This window comes from Mauremys reevesii, linkage group 18 (genome assembly GCF_016161935.1).
Source record: "Mauremys reevesii isolate NIE-2019 linkage group 18, ASM1616193v1, whole genome shotgun sequence".
Taxonomy (NCBI): Eukaryota; Metazoa; Chordata; order Testudines; family Geoemydidae; genus Mauremys; species Mauremys reevesii.
In genome coordinates, this window is record NC_052640.1 from 15,349,344 (window position 1) to 15,365,278 (window position 15,935).

A 15,935-nucleotide genomic window follows, 5' to 3' on the forward strand; every position below is an offset into this window, starting at 1 on the left:
CATGTTGGGAGGGGAGGGGGCTCAGAAAGAAAAAGGCTGAGACTCCCTGGGATAAGAGACAGATTAATAGACATGTACATGCCTGTCCACAGATGTTTGTCAGGATATGCGACTATCTGGCTATAAATAAAGAATGAATTGCTGCTCTGGTAGAGGCAGGGAAAGAGGTCTCATTCCTTTTCAGATTCTCAACTAGGATTTAGTTGGACTGGCCTTGGAAAAATTGTCAGTTACAAACCACAGCCTTCCACATTTTATTTGATCAGGGACATACACACAATTCTTCTTCCAGCTACATTAGTAAATTCACCCACACTGCTGCTTAAGGATTCAATCTTGGGTTTCTGAAGCAGGGATGAACAGACTTTAGTGCTGTCTACAGACTGCAGTTAAAGCCATTTCCGTCTCCCATTCATCTGTGCCTATTGCGGACATGTGTTTTCAGCAATGGGTAACATTTTCCTTTGGGATTTGAGGAAAAACCAACACTGCATTTTTGAACAGATGCTCTTGTTATTGTGGTAGGGAACAGCAGTTCCACTACAAGAAAGTGATTATGGGATGTGACATTTCCACTCTGCAAATCCCATTTCTAGGAAAGGGTCCAAGTCTCTTCATAATCCTTCCTGGCACACACCTGACAGCTTTACAGGACCCTGTTTTCTTGTGTATCACTAAACTTTCTACTATATTTTCTCCAGTTTACAGGAGAATGAAAAATGCAGCTAGGACTCCTAAGTAAGGGAAGACTATAAAAGCCTATTGCTGCCAAAGTCAAGGAGGGCAATAAGATTATTAGAGTAAAGGAAGGGAAGGACTAAAGTCTAGTGAGTAGAGCAAAGAACTAGATGTCTGTACTCCTGGGGTCTAGCCTAAAACCTGCTACTAATTTTCTATGTAAGTTTAGGCAGGCACTTAACCTCTCTGTGCCTTAATCTTTCCATCTATAAAATAGGGATACTATTTACTCACCTCACAGGGAGATTGTGAAGCTGAATTCATAATTCTGGAGGGCTTAGGAGACACTTACATTTTACTGCATAAGCCTGCGTGTACTCTCAGTCAGGGGAGACATCCACAAACAAAGGCCCTTCTGATACCAGGCTGCATTTTGGACTCTTTGTTTCACAGCATACAAATAAATTAGATAATAAATCTTCTTGCTGCAAGGTTGTAACATGGTACTACTTTATTGCCTAGAATACAGAATACACAAGAACCCCAAAACAGGAGTTCAGTTCTCTGCTGGGAGCCCAGGGAGGAAGGGTGTGTCTCTGGAAGGCTGAGAGAACTGCCAGCACCCTGGATAGAGCAGTGCTGCTAGCAGGGACCGGGGGAGCAAGAGACAGCTCCTGGCTGGCTGCTGGGGTTTGCAGGTGGTGGCCCTGAGGCAAGGGCAAAGAGGCTGCTGGGGCCAGGAGGAAGTGGCCAGACAATTTGCTGCAGTAGCCACTAAGGGAAGTGGCTGAAAAGCAGACTGCAGGTCCCCTGGAATGGAGGATCACAATGTGTGGCATGGCCAGAGGGCTGTGCCGCTGAAGAGGACGCTGCGGTCCTTGGAGAGATGTGGGTCCTAGAGCAGGAGTGATGGCAGCAAGGCATGACCCGAAGAGGGCGAACTAACATGCAAAGCGAATTCCCAAGACAGCCAGCAGGAGGTACCAGAGTGGTGAGTGAGCCCCATTACAGCAGGTCTGTACAACTGCCTGTAGATGTGGAAGCAGTCACATGTTCTCCACCAGACTGCTGGACTGTTAGGTAGACCGTCCCTCAAGTATGCATCAATCAAAGAAGCTGCAGAAGAGGCAAGATAAGGTCAGCAGTCTCATTACAGAGGTCTTTGGTATCCCCCCACCACCTGGTCAGCTTCACCGCTGCAGACTAATGTATTTTGATACCTAGTCTCAAGCAGATTGCATAATTGTACCATGAAGTCACTGTCCCTCCTCTCCCTCACATTCGATTTTTTCTGGAGGAAGAAATTACAGCATAAACATGGGCACTCCGATGACCATCAGGCAGAACAACAAGGCTCTCCGGCTTCTACAGAGAACAACAGAACTGGTTCTCATTTATCTGCAAGCGTTTTCCAGCTTACAAACAAATGCTTGTTCCCAGACGCACAAACAGAGGCTATTTTCGAACAGTTACCCACTGAACACTACAGCTGTCCATGATATAATCAGCATCTCTTTAACAGCAACATAATCAGCATCTGTACAACATTTCAAATCACAATTTGTATTTGTGTACAGTGCAGATACACCAAACCAAAATCCCAGAACTGAACATCTATGTTATTTGGAGAAGCTCAGATGAGGAACCAAAACTTCAGCATCTCTAGTATAATTTAGAGATGGGCTTTGACTGTAAACTACTATATAAACATGATCTTTGGGCAGAATTTTCAGGAATAGTCACAGATTTTGGCTGCCAAATTTGAGGCACCTTGGGCCTGATTTTTAGAGAGGGTGAGCACCTGTAGCTCTTATTTACTTTAGTAGGACATGTAGATTCTCATTGCTTTGAATATAAGAACCAAGGTATCATGATGGGCTCCCAAAAATGGAGGCACCCTGAATCTTTCATAAAAGCAACTTGAGCAACCATAGCAAAATGCAATGATATTTTACTTCTTCGGGATTGTCCTATATATATATACACCTTGTCATATGCATCTAACAAAACTCCTATTCTTCACCAAGACAGCTGAACAATATAGTAACTTTCACTTTACTATACAGCCTTTACCCTCTAGCTAAGAGCAAGAGCAGAAAGGAGAAGACCCAACAAATAAAGGGAGATTTACTGACCTATTTTTACTGCTATACACCACATGAACACTCCCGTTCCAGTGTAAGAATGCCTTTTCTGGGTTTACCTTAAACCCCTTCCAAAAATGATGTAAACTAAACCAAGAAAAAGGCATTCTTATTCCAGAATAAGAGGGTCCTGGCATTGGCCACTGTCGGTAGACAGATACTGGGCTAGATGGACCTTTGGTCTGACCTGGTACGGCCGTTCTTATGTTCTTATGTCCTTAAAGGGAGTTATAGCAGTATAATTATACCAGTATAGTTATGCTGGCAGATTTCCCTATGTAGACAAATCTGAAGCACCCTGGAGGGCGGAACAGTAGACCTATTGGTGAGACCATGCCTGGAATAGTGGTCATTTCTGGATCCCTTTGTCATAGGGGAGAAACTGACAAATTGGAAATAGTTCTGAGAAGAGCAACAAAAATTGAGATGGATGGGAGATTAAATACATATAGTTTTGTTAAGCAAAAAGACAAGGGGATGGCCTTGTTTTGTTGGCCTTTGTGACAGGGACCAAAGTTTTCCCTCTGCGTTTGGAAAGAGCCTAGTTCATTATGTGCACTACTGCAATCTATATAAATACTTGATGGTACAACAGGTAGTAATGGGATGAAGTTAAGAGACAAAGTTTAGAGTGGATATTAGCAGAATATTCCTGCAGTGAGAGCTGTTAAATTGTTGAATAGTCACCCAAGGGAACTGTGGAAGTCACAATACTGGAAACATTTATAAACTAGAGAAAACACTAGTAGAAGTGTACAATATAGATAAGAGTTCTGCACTGGCAGAGAAGTGGACTAGATCTGTGGTTCTCAACTTTTCCCCCATACTGCAACCCCATGTTACAATTTGAAGTTTCAGAATCCATTCCTCTCCCTAAATCTATTCAGGAAGAAAAAGGATGTTGAGAACCCGTGGTTCTTTCCCACTTCTGGATTAATGTATTACATTAGAAGCAGAATTTCCAAATCCATTCTTATGGGATGGGGGAGGACAGAACTTTTAACTAGCAAACAAGATCTGTATTAAAAGCAAAAATCTGTGTCTCATTAATAGTTCACACAAACTAGGGTTACTCTATGGTATAAACTTCCAGGGTCATACAATAAGTTCAATGCAGATGCAAGTAGTCTTTGCTCACTGTTTTTTCCTCTCATCTTTACACAAACTTTTGACAGCTATAAAGAAGCATACAACATACGTAAGATAACAGACACCATAGAGTGGTGGAGTTCGCAAAAACAACTGGTGTCTTCTCATAGACTTTTTCTAAGTCCCAAAATTCATGGCTGATCCTTGGGAAAACTAGTTCTAGTGTGACCATAAATGCAATAGATTCAAACCCTATTTGGTCTGGGAATTGCTGAAGTGTGTATTGCTTTCTTTAGACAGCTTCTGTGATTTGGATGCAAAATGCCATACCAAACAAGATCCTACCTTCATACAAAGCCGCCATCCTGTTTTTCTCCACTTTTTGACGCAAATGCAATGCCAAGTGCTCTCATTCCAAAAAAAAATAAAATTAATGCCTCAGAAAGAGAAACAAAGGCATCATTTAGAGAGTCTCCTCAGGCAAATAGTCATGAATTTGATGGGAGCACCATAAATAACAAAAGTAAACTGTTGTAATGAAGAGTTCAAGATGCCATGATCATTTGCTTCAGGGCTTTAATAGGTCAATATAGGTCTTTTTCTTACTAGACTGAACTCCAATTAACAAAATTTACACAACACACCATAGAAAAATGTAATAGTAAACGATATGGCTGGTGGAAATTGGTGGGGGTGGAGAAGGAACTCTCAGAAGGTCAATCTGGTTTTCATTTTCTAGAAATTGAACAGGCCAAAGCAGCTCAAATTAAAGAGTAAGGGAACATGGTCAGAATGTGTTTAAACTTCTCAGCAACAAAGAAAAATGTACACCAACCAAAACCTATAGAGTTGCAGTAAAAGAATCTTATTTGTAGTCCAGTATAGGTCAATATATGCTGTGTATGTCTGCGAAGATACATTTGGATAGGTTGTCTGTTTGTTTTTTAAAAAGTAGTCTTTTGTTATGGAAGTCATTTCTTAAAAGAAAATTCAAATGACTAATCCACATACAGCTCCATTGTCCAAAATTTAAAATAAAAAAAAATTATCAAAGCAGAAACAGACTGCCTGGGTAAGTCTCTTTCAAGCCTTTACCACATAGTCAACAAAACACCCACCCACTCTCTTTCATGGCCAAAAAAGGTTTTGAGCTTTAAAAAAAAAATCCACAACTATACACACATAAAAGTGCCTTGCAAATCAACAAAGGCTGGTTTGAGCTTGGATTTCTTTTTCAACCACATGAAGCGATTGTTCCTCATCACGGCACTTTGGAAGTTTCACATGTTGGGTGTTTATGTTATAAAACCATATGGAGAAGAAAACATTCCACATGTGAAAGTTCATCTGCAAACATTCCATCTCACCACTTGCACCACAGAATCATTACTGTGCCTCCTCAGATACTCTTCCTGTCATTCAAGGAAACAAGTTCAAGGTAAGGAAATAGGGATGAGGGAGCCTTATAGAGAGGACATTTATAATGATTCTTTTTAATACTTACAAACACAATTTTGGAAATAATGTTTTGTTTATAACTACACTTTAAAATTCACTAGGTATCAAAAAATCTGTTATAGTTCAGATGGTGGGAGTATAAATGGCAGCTTTTTTCCCCACCTCACTGTGCCTGGGCTTATCTCTTCTTGTGTGTGCTGTAAAAGGAAATTTACAAGACTCCTGCTCTGCCAGGACTTCAGAGAGCAGGATGCTTGTAAATTTCACTTTACAGCCTACACACAAGGACAGATTATTTTGGGCAGGGAGAGAGGTGGAAAATGAGGAAGCCTCAGGGGCACTGCAGACAGAGGAAAAACTGACATTGAATTTGTTATTATAGGGTCCCAACCAGAGAGCAGTTTATTTTTCCTAATAAATCTGCTTTGCAGATGCCCTTTCTTCTCTCTCTTTCAAGTTGCCAGGCAACTTGGAATAAGTTACTGTTACTTTTAGAAGCAAGTCAAAACCTTCAGCCTACCAGACTTGACATTGTCAAGGCCAACCTTAAAAACAAACAGCTACATGGGGCCCTGAAACTCAAACAGGCAGGTCTTAACTGCATTTGAAAACACAGCTCGCAGTCAGTCAGACACCCACTCCCCACCACACATACGCTGCTGTTGGCAGTGGACCAGAGGACTAGCAACTCATGGCTTGATCCTCAGTTCCAGCAGCTTGAGGTCCCACATATTATGCAAACCCTGAAAATTATCCCTTTAAAAGGGCCTGAACTATCACTCTGGGCTGAAGAATGTTTGGTAACCAAGGCAGCTCGGAGCCCTGCTAAGTGGAACATGTACAGGCAATTAACCCAGAAGGGCTCCTGCCCATCAGGTAAACTGAAGATAAGTAAGGGACTGGTGATCAGTCCACTTTAGAAAGACACCCTTAACTCTGCAATAGCTCTGAATGGAGACCCATGTTCCCTTTTGGTTTGATGTTGCAATCTGGCAGCTAATAAAAAAGAAGAAGAAGAAGAAGAAAATTGGATGAAAATGCAGACAGAGTAACAGGTTATGGCTGATTCATCTAATTAACTTGCCTTTGTTTGGAGCCTTGATTCCCACCCACGCCTTATACTTAAGAAGTGATCCACATGCTCCTCAGAACTATGGGTTTCTCTTAGTTCAATTAGATATTTGTAAAGCTCTTTGAAATCCTAAAATAAAGGTGCCGCAAAAGCAAAGTATTAATGACTGTTCTGCCATTAAAGGTCTCCACCTAACACTGAGTACGGATGAAGGGCTGAGTGGCCCACTTCTTCAGTGTCCCACTTCTACTAATAGTCAGCAGCACCTACCGCCTGATCCCAACTCACTGAAATCCAGGAGAAGACTGTCATTGACTTCAGTGGTCTTTGGAGCTGGCTCCTAGAAAGAAAAGAAGCACACAAAGGGAACGTGGCTTTTTCTTCTCACGCTTCTTCTTCTTAGCGTATGTGCAATGTGCCTCAAGTGGCACATGACCAGGATTCATCACCAACTTTGGTCCGTTGGTTGGATCATTAGCTTCCCTGGCTTGGGCAGGGTACTAACGGGGAGAGCAACGTGAATGCGGATCCACACCCATCCGCCCCACTTGGATCACTTCTCACTATGTTTCATGTATGTTTTATTGGGGATGGAATGAGTAGGGACGTACCTTACTGCAGAATGCAATACTGGACAATTCACTACCACAAGCTGTAAAAAGGATTAAGGTGTTCTCAGATGGAGTCTAAGTGATTTCAAGAGATGAAGGTACTAGTAAATAATTTGACAGGATAACTTTTGTATAACTAGTCTACACATAACTCAAGATTCTATAGACCCACCAGTAATATTCAAGGACTTGTCCAAGCAGAAAATAATTTAGTTCTATTAGCACCTTTCATACTCAAGGCACAGCCTAACCCCTTCCTCCCATCTAATTAAGACTCAAGTGCTAATGATAGGCAACAATATCAGTAAATTTGGCATTTAATGTTTAGTGTGCATAGTCCTAAGGAGCCAATGCAGAGCCATGTACTACTGCAGCATTTTAGCTTTGAAAAAAAAAAACCTACAGGGCTTTAAAAATTCACAAGTTAAACCATAGTAGCAGAGCAATCATGTAGGCAAATGAGGTATGCTCAACACAGAAAAGGACATAGGAGGGGGGATCTGGTAACAGTCTTCAAATATGTTAAGGGATATTATAAAAAGGACGGTGATCAACTGGTCTTCGTGGCCACTGAAAGTAGTAATTGACTTAATCTGTAGCAAGAGACATTTAGATTAGATATTAGAAAGTTTTTCCTAACTTTAAGGATAATTAAGTACTGGAATAGGTCACCAACAGAGGGTGTGGGATCCCGGTCATTGGAGGCTTTTCAGAACAGATTTGATAAATACCTTTCAGGGATGGTCGAGGTACTTTGTCCTGCCTCAGCATGGGAGGGGTGGGGTGGTATGGACTAGAGGATTTCTCGAGGTCCCCACCAGCCTTACATTCTGTGATTCTAGGAGGGGCTATGCTAGACCTAGTCATTGTTCCACTTAGGCCAGTGTTTGGTATCCATCTTCTGGTAGTATTTGGCACCCAATATTTTAAAGGCAAAACAAAAACCTTAATGCCCCCATGTCTGTCATGGGTAGGTTAATTCTACTGGTTAGGTTCTGTTAAAGAAGAAAAAACAAACCACACTCTACTGTTACAGTATTTCTTGGTTACCACAGGAGAGGAGACAGAGTCCCCTTCTCTTTTCAGATAGTGCTATGGGATCATTTGCTTCAAGCTGGACAACTATCAGAGAGTCAGAAGGGACGTTGGTTACAGTTTTCATCCCACGGACAGTTTGTATCTCCAGTGGTGCAGCACCCCATTAACTTCTATAATGTAAGTGATTCCATATAATTCACTGCTAAGTTACATCCCTTGGCCTCTTGATCTACATCAGGGTCTTGGTGGGGAAAAAAAATCATGGTCCAACTCTAAAGAGAGTCCCATGTGATATGCAAGACTTGAAGTCAACCTTACAAGTCTTGCCCATTTTCAGCCTCTTCAATGCTTAAGTAATTAGAGTCATCAGGACTAAAATGTCTTTGGATCACATTGTTGATCAAAGAGAAAGAACTAGACTCAAAATATTCTCTCACACATAAAATTGCCTGGAACTAGACATGCAAACTGCAGGATTTTATTTCTTCAGAACCTCCACATGAACTTTATCCTCTAAGAGAAAACCTCCCTACATTATTCTAATTGAAATACCAGTCAGACCAGTGGCATGAGGCAGACTAACATGAATGAAAAATAATAGTTCAATGACCTAAATCAATTATGTTTTAAGGGCACTGATTTGGACTCAGTAGGAAATATTTGAGACAGGAAAAAAGAACTAAATGGGATCATTCATTGAACTGACCTGGAAATGAAGCAGAAATTTTGTAAATAAGAAGTTCATTGCAAATCAGTTGTATAAATCAGTTGGAGTGGGTTAAAAAAAAGCAGAGATTTATTATATAACAAATGAAATAATGGTCCAAATTTGAGGTGTACTGAAGTGAACAGTATAGTAAAAGTTACCACTGCCACTACAAAACAAGTGTTATACATTCCATTCCTGAAGGTGGACAGTATAGAAAAATTGACTTCCAAATATAAACAAGTTGTTTATAGGGACTTTGAAACCATACATTTTGATTAATCAAGACAACCCACATTCCTTGTGTATATGCAAAAATAAGTGATTTAATTTACAAGGAGTTGAAAGGGAAATTTAAAATTTAGGAAGCAACTGCAGGAGATCAGAATCGAATACTGTAGCTAGAATATTTTATTAAATTAATTATATGTGCACACTAAGATTGAGGTAATCAAGTTTCTGGCTTCAGGATGTTAGGGAATTCCCCCTGTGGATTTGAGAAGCAGGACAATACTCTAGACCTGTATATTAGCTACCATGATAGGCTGGGTATCCCAATACTCCATGCAGCAAATATGAGCCAATGCTAGCAGATATGAGAGTATTGTAAACAAAGAGGAAAGCTAAAAGAGGAGAGTAAAGTAAAAATATTACCAGTTTTATTTAAACTTTATAATATTCTATTCCTACTGCACAGTTGCACAGATAATGGAGAGATTATTAGTCCTTAAGCTAATTGCTAGGGAAATCTTTGGCCTCTTTGAAGACGTCTTGTCTCAGCTGGCAACCTGTCTTTTATGTATTTCTAAAGTTCTGTGTACTCATGCAGTGACTAATAAAGTAATAATTATATGAAACTGAAAAGCCAGTTAAAGTGTCACTAAAATAACTCAGCATACACCTAGAAAGACAAGGTGGGTGAAGTAATATCGTTTATTGGAACAACTTGTGTCGGTGAGAGAGCTTACAGAGCTCTTCTCAGGTCTGGGAAATGTACTCAGTATCACAGCTAAATACAAGGCAGAACACCTGGCTGAAAACCAGATTAGTAGTAGTAGTCCTATTCTTTATCACTTCTACTATCCAATAGTTAGCTGTTATTTTAGCTGGGGGAATTCTTTAAGTACAGGACACATCGGGAGATACTTGAATGAACTACCTATTTTTCCTACTGCTGTGTTGAATTGCAATAGAATTTAACTACTGTGCATTCTTTTAAGTGTTTCAGATTTTACATACTCTACTGTCTAAGGTGAATATTTTGCTGCTCCAGTTGCATAATTTACTAATTCAGATGCATGTTTTGTTGATCTGGCAGGATGCTGTAGTTCAGTAGTTGAGATTCCGGATACATTGCCAATTGTCCAGCACGCTTTGTTGATCAGCTGCAGACTTTAATAGCTGAAATTTCATACACTTTACTAATCAGGCCACATTCTTTGCTAATTGAGGTGCATATTTTAGTAGTTGAACTTTTTAATACTTGACTGGTCTTGGGAAGGATTCTGCTCCCACTGAAGACTATGGCAAAATTCCCACTGGTTTCAATGGGGCGGGATCAAGTCCCTAGCTAGAGAGTCTGGGATAGCAGAAGACCGCTTTCACTGTTTTTTTTTTAATTAAACACTCTTTTTGAATGCAGCAAGTGAATAGCAGTATATCAGAGGAGGGTTTATGTTTGGATAAATAGAGATCTTCTCTTTTAGGATTTTATTAACAGAACTGTACTTCACACAGAATAGGAATTTTGACTGCCCTGCTATCTGTTTGGCTTCAAAGTTATATTTTCTCCAGGATAAACAATCCATTGATCTTCAGATCTTGTTCCACTTGCTGTAAATAAACAGGAACAACAGTCTCCACCACTTCTTCAGTTTCTCCTTCATTTGATTTTTAACTTTTTCTTTTCTTGTTAATGTATGCTTGGTTCACATTCCTGGAGACAGAATTCTATTTATCCACAAACCAGATACAAGCTTCAAACAGTCCAAGTTTCTCCACATGGGTTTGTCAATGCGCCTCAACTTTGACCTGGACAGAACATCTCCAAGGGTGAAAGGGCAGTTCAGTCTCTCTGGCCCATACAATCCTTGACCTCTGTACTGAAACCAACATGGGGACCAGTTAGTATCAATTTTGGTCATAATTTTTAATGATGTGAACTGGACACCACCTAACAATTCATTTCTTGCTGGACATTATACAGTTTCCAGATGGAAAGAGTTTTTCTCTCTGCTAACCTGAATTGGATTTGAACCATCAGCCTAGAGGAAAACTACAAGTCCCACTCTTTAAGAATCCGAATCCAACCAAAAAGGATAAAAAACAATGAGACTTCCTGTTTGAGGACCATAACACAATCCTTGATAATACCAAGCAAGCTCAGCTGTCTCACATACACACATGCTGCAAGACAGTTTTCAAAGGCCTGTGCTGAGATTCCATTACAGGACGCTGGCTGAGGTTAGTGAGACTTGAATAGATGCATAGCTATCATTCTGAAGAAAATTATCCTGTACTATCATGCAAATTTACAGACTATATGCGATCAAAAAAGGTAAATTGACTTCACAAGATGTAATGTCTATGCGGGAAGCTGCAACTGGATTCAGTGTGCTACCATTAAAGAGGGCGCTTCTTTAAAAATCAGTACATAGCTAGGTTAAACACCTTAAAGGAAATCAAACTGCTAGATTTCAAAGTGTGTGAACAACGGAAGTTGATCAGCAAAGCTGTTTTGCATCTACCAAAATATACAGCTTGCGCAAACATTCTTCCATGCCCCACCCACAAGCAGAAGCATGTAACTCAGCTAACACTAATTCCATCTAATATATGGAAGAAATTACAGTGCCAAACTAGTTCAGAAGTATGCAAAAAAAAAACCAGACAACTAGTGAATTATGCAGCTTGATAAGAGAAGCATGCAGTTGGACCAGAGAGGTATGCATCCACATTAACAAAACAGATAATAAGCTATGTACCTTGTTTAGTAAATAATGCAATTCCATATGAGTATCCAATTAATTTGTACAGAACGATAACTACCATACATTAGTTATCTTGCTATAAAATCCTATTAGAGAGCGTAGAGACAAAGCATCTGTTAGGTGAGTCAATGCTATACCCTCCCACCCATGGTTAACCAGGCAAGGTCAATCCTGTGGTAAAATTACAGTGCCTTATCTCTACTGGGATTTTACAGCAGGCTAGCTAACGTGTTAGTTATCCTAAATTTAAAAAGCAGAATTTTTTTAAGTAGTGTAGACAGAGCTTTACATGCAACTTTTCTTATAACAAGTTGGTTGGGACAGAGGATGAAGATTCCACACTATTCCTGCTCCTACTAAAGTCACAAAAGTCTTGTTGACTTCAGTGGGACCAGGATTGCCTATTATTTCATCAAAATGGTTAGTGACCATTTCTTGTGCAAATGACTGTACATTGCAAAAGGATACGCACATATTCAAGCTCCCCCAAGGAACCAAAGAGCTGATGCTTTTCTGGCCCTACCTATTTAATATATCCCATTTTATACCTGTGTCCCTTTAGGGGGAGGTGCCACACATAGCCAGTCACATTGTTTAAACCCTGTTCATATTCTGGATTACATGCACACAATTAGGGAAGTAATAATAGATAGCAAGGCAAGTGATTACACCAAGCTACCCATATGTCTCAAGGGCTTTATAAAGCACTAAATCAAAGGGTAGGTTAATTCTACTGGTTAGGTTCTGTTATTTCTATTGTAAACTTCATTTCATGTTAGTGTGTGTGTGTGTGTGTGTGTGTGTGTGTGTGTGTGTGTGTGTGTGTGTGTGTGTGTGTGTGTGTGTGTGTGTGTGTGTGTGTGTGTGTGTGTGTGTGTGTGTGTGTGTGAGAGAGAGAGAGAGAGAGAGAGAGAGAGAGACCCTCACAATCCAGAGTCTGCATTAGCCAAATTATTTTTTCTGGCCCTTTTTATACACAATATATTATCATAAACTAGTAATCCTTCTCCTCAAGTCATCTCCAAAGTATAGATAAGGGGAAACTGTATGAAATATCTGAATCCTCAGCCTTAAGGCTTGTGTACCTGGGAGATTTTTCTAGTTATACTTACTATTATTCTAGTTATAATGAAACCACTATAATTTCTGTATGTGAACACACTTATTCCAAAATAAAAGTGGCTTTTTGCAGTTCACCTTAAATCCATCCAAAGTGACTAACTAAACTGGAAAGAGGCACTCTTATTTTAGAATAACTCCTCATGGGGAATTATACAGGTGTAACTACCTTATGTAAACAAACCCTTACTGTTTCCTGCACACTGCTCAGCCTGCTAAGACACAAATATGGGATATAAATACAAAAATGAGTACAAGATATGTTACAATAAGGGATTACATTACCTTTGTATACATTGTGCTCTCTACAATTTCAAATTTCACCACTCTGCATTTCTGAGGTCAATAATTCAGACATGAAAGCAAGATATTACAAGCTAGCTGTGGGCCTGGGCAAATCTGAATATAAAACAATGAATTGTTGAGAATGATAGTATTCACAGTAGAGAATACACAGTTTGAAAAGCAAGCCACATAATAGGTAAAATCTTTGGGACAAGGACTTTTGCTTTCTATTTTTCTATACAGCACCAAGCATGTTTTGGGCACTTCAGTAACACAAGCAAACAGAGACATCAAAATATTTTTAAAATTAACTGGAAAGAGAGGTACAGTAGTGTAGTACAGTGGTTGAAACAAGTCTTTAGGCTCAATGCTGAGCCCTGCTATGAACCCTTTGTACTGCACTGGCAATCCCTGGTTGGCAGATTGGCTCCTAGGGTAGTTTAGAGGTGATCTAGTCCCCTGCTGCTCTGAGCTTCAGAAAGCCACAAATGACTCTCCTGTGTGGCACCCCCACCTCAGCAGCATGAGCTCTTGGAGTCAGAACACTCGTGTTCTAGTCCTGGCTCTGTCACGCTCCTGTGACCAGGAGACCTCAGGTCTCCCATCTCTACAATGGGACTTGATGCCATTCCAAAGGATTAGGGTGAGTAGTGCAGCTCTTGGAAAATAGGCAGTATTTTATATATAGTCTGATCATTAGTTTGAGAGCCCCCGGAGCTTGTAGGTGGCCTGACTTTTGTTTCCCAGGGCCTCGCAAGACACAGCCAAGAGCCAGGACCTCTCGGTCAGTTTCAGAACTAATTAATTGGCTCCAGCAGTTCACTGTCGTTTTACCAGTCCCTCCTACTGAGCACTAATCGGGCTTTCCAACGACTGCCCTGGCTGCAAGGTGTGAAAAGACTATTCGGTCTGAGATGTGGTCAAGCACTTGCAACTTAATTAAAAGGGAAAAGGAACTTTGCGCACATCCCGGGGCAGTTTAGTACAGAGGCGAGGCAGGGAGATGGGGTGGGCTAGGGGGAAGAGGCTGGTGTTATTACATTAGAAAGGGGATAGGTTAAATATCGGCCAGCGGTGCCAAAGCCTTGACAAAGCGGCAGCAGCTCCCCCCTCTCCATGGGCACCATTTACACATCAAAGCATTTCCCTCTCCTCAGAGCCACCACTAACCCATCCAGCCCTTTAAAAAACAACATCAGCCGGACATGCCCGGGCAACAGCACCCACCCACCCCCGCCCCTTCCAGCGAAATCAGCCCCTGCTCCAACCCCAGAGCCGCAGCTGTAGCCCCAAAGCCTGGGGGACGGGGCAGGCCCCTAGGGGAGAGGGGAGAAGCAGCCCCGTTTACCTTGCCTTTGGCACCCCATAAGCAGAGCGCCGCAGCTGTCAGAAAGAGCCACCCGGAGCTGTACTGGGCGAAAGTTTTCTCCATGCTGGCTGGATCCTGATGCTCTGTGCGCTGTTGCTGCCTGTTGTGCGTTGGCTGCAGCAAGCGGAGGCTGGAGCAGCTGTTCCTAATACCTACCCCCCTCCACCCCCAGCCTGGACCTCCCTCCTTTTCCTCCCTGCCTCTGTCCCACTCCTAAACGCCCTCCCTCCTCCTGCGCTGTATTTCTCCCCCTCCCCCTCTCCTGCAGGGAGTCACCTGCAGCAGCAGAGGAGGTGGTGGGGGGAAGGCTGGAAGGGGGTGGTGTATGGGGCAAGAGAGGGAGGTCTTGCATTTTCCTCCCCACACATTGCCCTGTGCCCCCCCAAAGCAGCAGGATGGAAAGGAAGCGGCGAGAAACCGAGCGTGATTTTTCCAGCTCTGGGAGAGACTCACAGGGGGCTACTAGGGTTGAAAGCCGGGAGGAGGGTGTCGTGTGTGTGTGTGTGGTTGAGAGAGGGAGAGAGAAAGCGAGAGAGATGCACGGATGTCCCCGTCCCCCCCTTGGTACACAGCGGTTCTTTGGGAGTAATTTAACTGATTGACAGTTGGGGGTGGGGGAGTTAGGGTAATCAGATAGCAAGTGTGAAAATTGCAGATGGGGTAGGGGGTAATAGGTGCCTATCTAAGACAAAGCCCCTACAATTGGGACTGTCCCTATAAAATCAGGGTATCTGGTCACACTAACAAATTCTGGATTTGTCAATAAGACACACTTAAGAGTAGGTGCAGCCACCCCTGCCAAACCAAATCCTGGTGCCGCAGTGCCTGTTAGGGGAGGGGGTGTCTATGGACCCTGGGGCTTAGCAGGGAAAGATGTTTTTCTGGTAGGTCATTGTTGCTGTTGGGCAGAGACTCCTCTGGCCCTACAAGTGCTGCCCAATTTCTTTATATGGGAATAATCTACTAACAAGGTGGTTGTGTAGATCTGGGATTGCTGAATCTCTGCTCTTTCCCTGCTCTCTGGAGTGGAATAGGATGGCAAGCTCTTTGAGGAATAGGAGAATCAAGCAAGCACAGACTTTTTCATCACACCACCACACCCCTGTTTTCTTAAAAAAAGAGAATATAAACTAGTCTTCCACCAAACACATAGCAGCAGTAGTAACATTGCACTAGGATCTAGGGACCCGGATGATAGACAAGAATCCCATTGTGCTAGGTGCTACACAAAATAAGAAGTCAGTCCCTGCCTCCAGAAGTTTACAGTCTAGTATAAAACAAGAGGCAACGGGCGGATACAACAGAATAGATATGTGGAGCACAAGGAATCAATAAGATAAAACTGCATGAAAAGCAGTGTTACCACACACCAGCTG

At 41.8% G+C, this 15,935-nt stretch overlaps 1 protein-coding gene across 2 annotated transcripts in view; it reads right to left on the reverse strand.

The window, feature by feature from the left end:
- Positions 1–14,700, reverse strand: part of LOC120385907 — a 45,339-nt gene extending 30,639 nt beyond the window's left edge. For both annotated transcript variants that reach the window (XM_039504464.1, XM_039504465.1), the window contains exon 1: positions 14,539–14,700. In XM_039504464.1, coding sequence (XP_039360398.1) covers positions 14,539–14,622 — 84 coding nt within the window. In that variant the 5' untranslated portion in view covers positions 14,623–14,700. The remainder of the gene's footprint in view (positions 1–14,538) is intronic.
- Between the last annotated feature and the right edge of the window lie 1,235 nt (positions 14,701–15,935).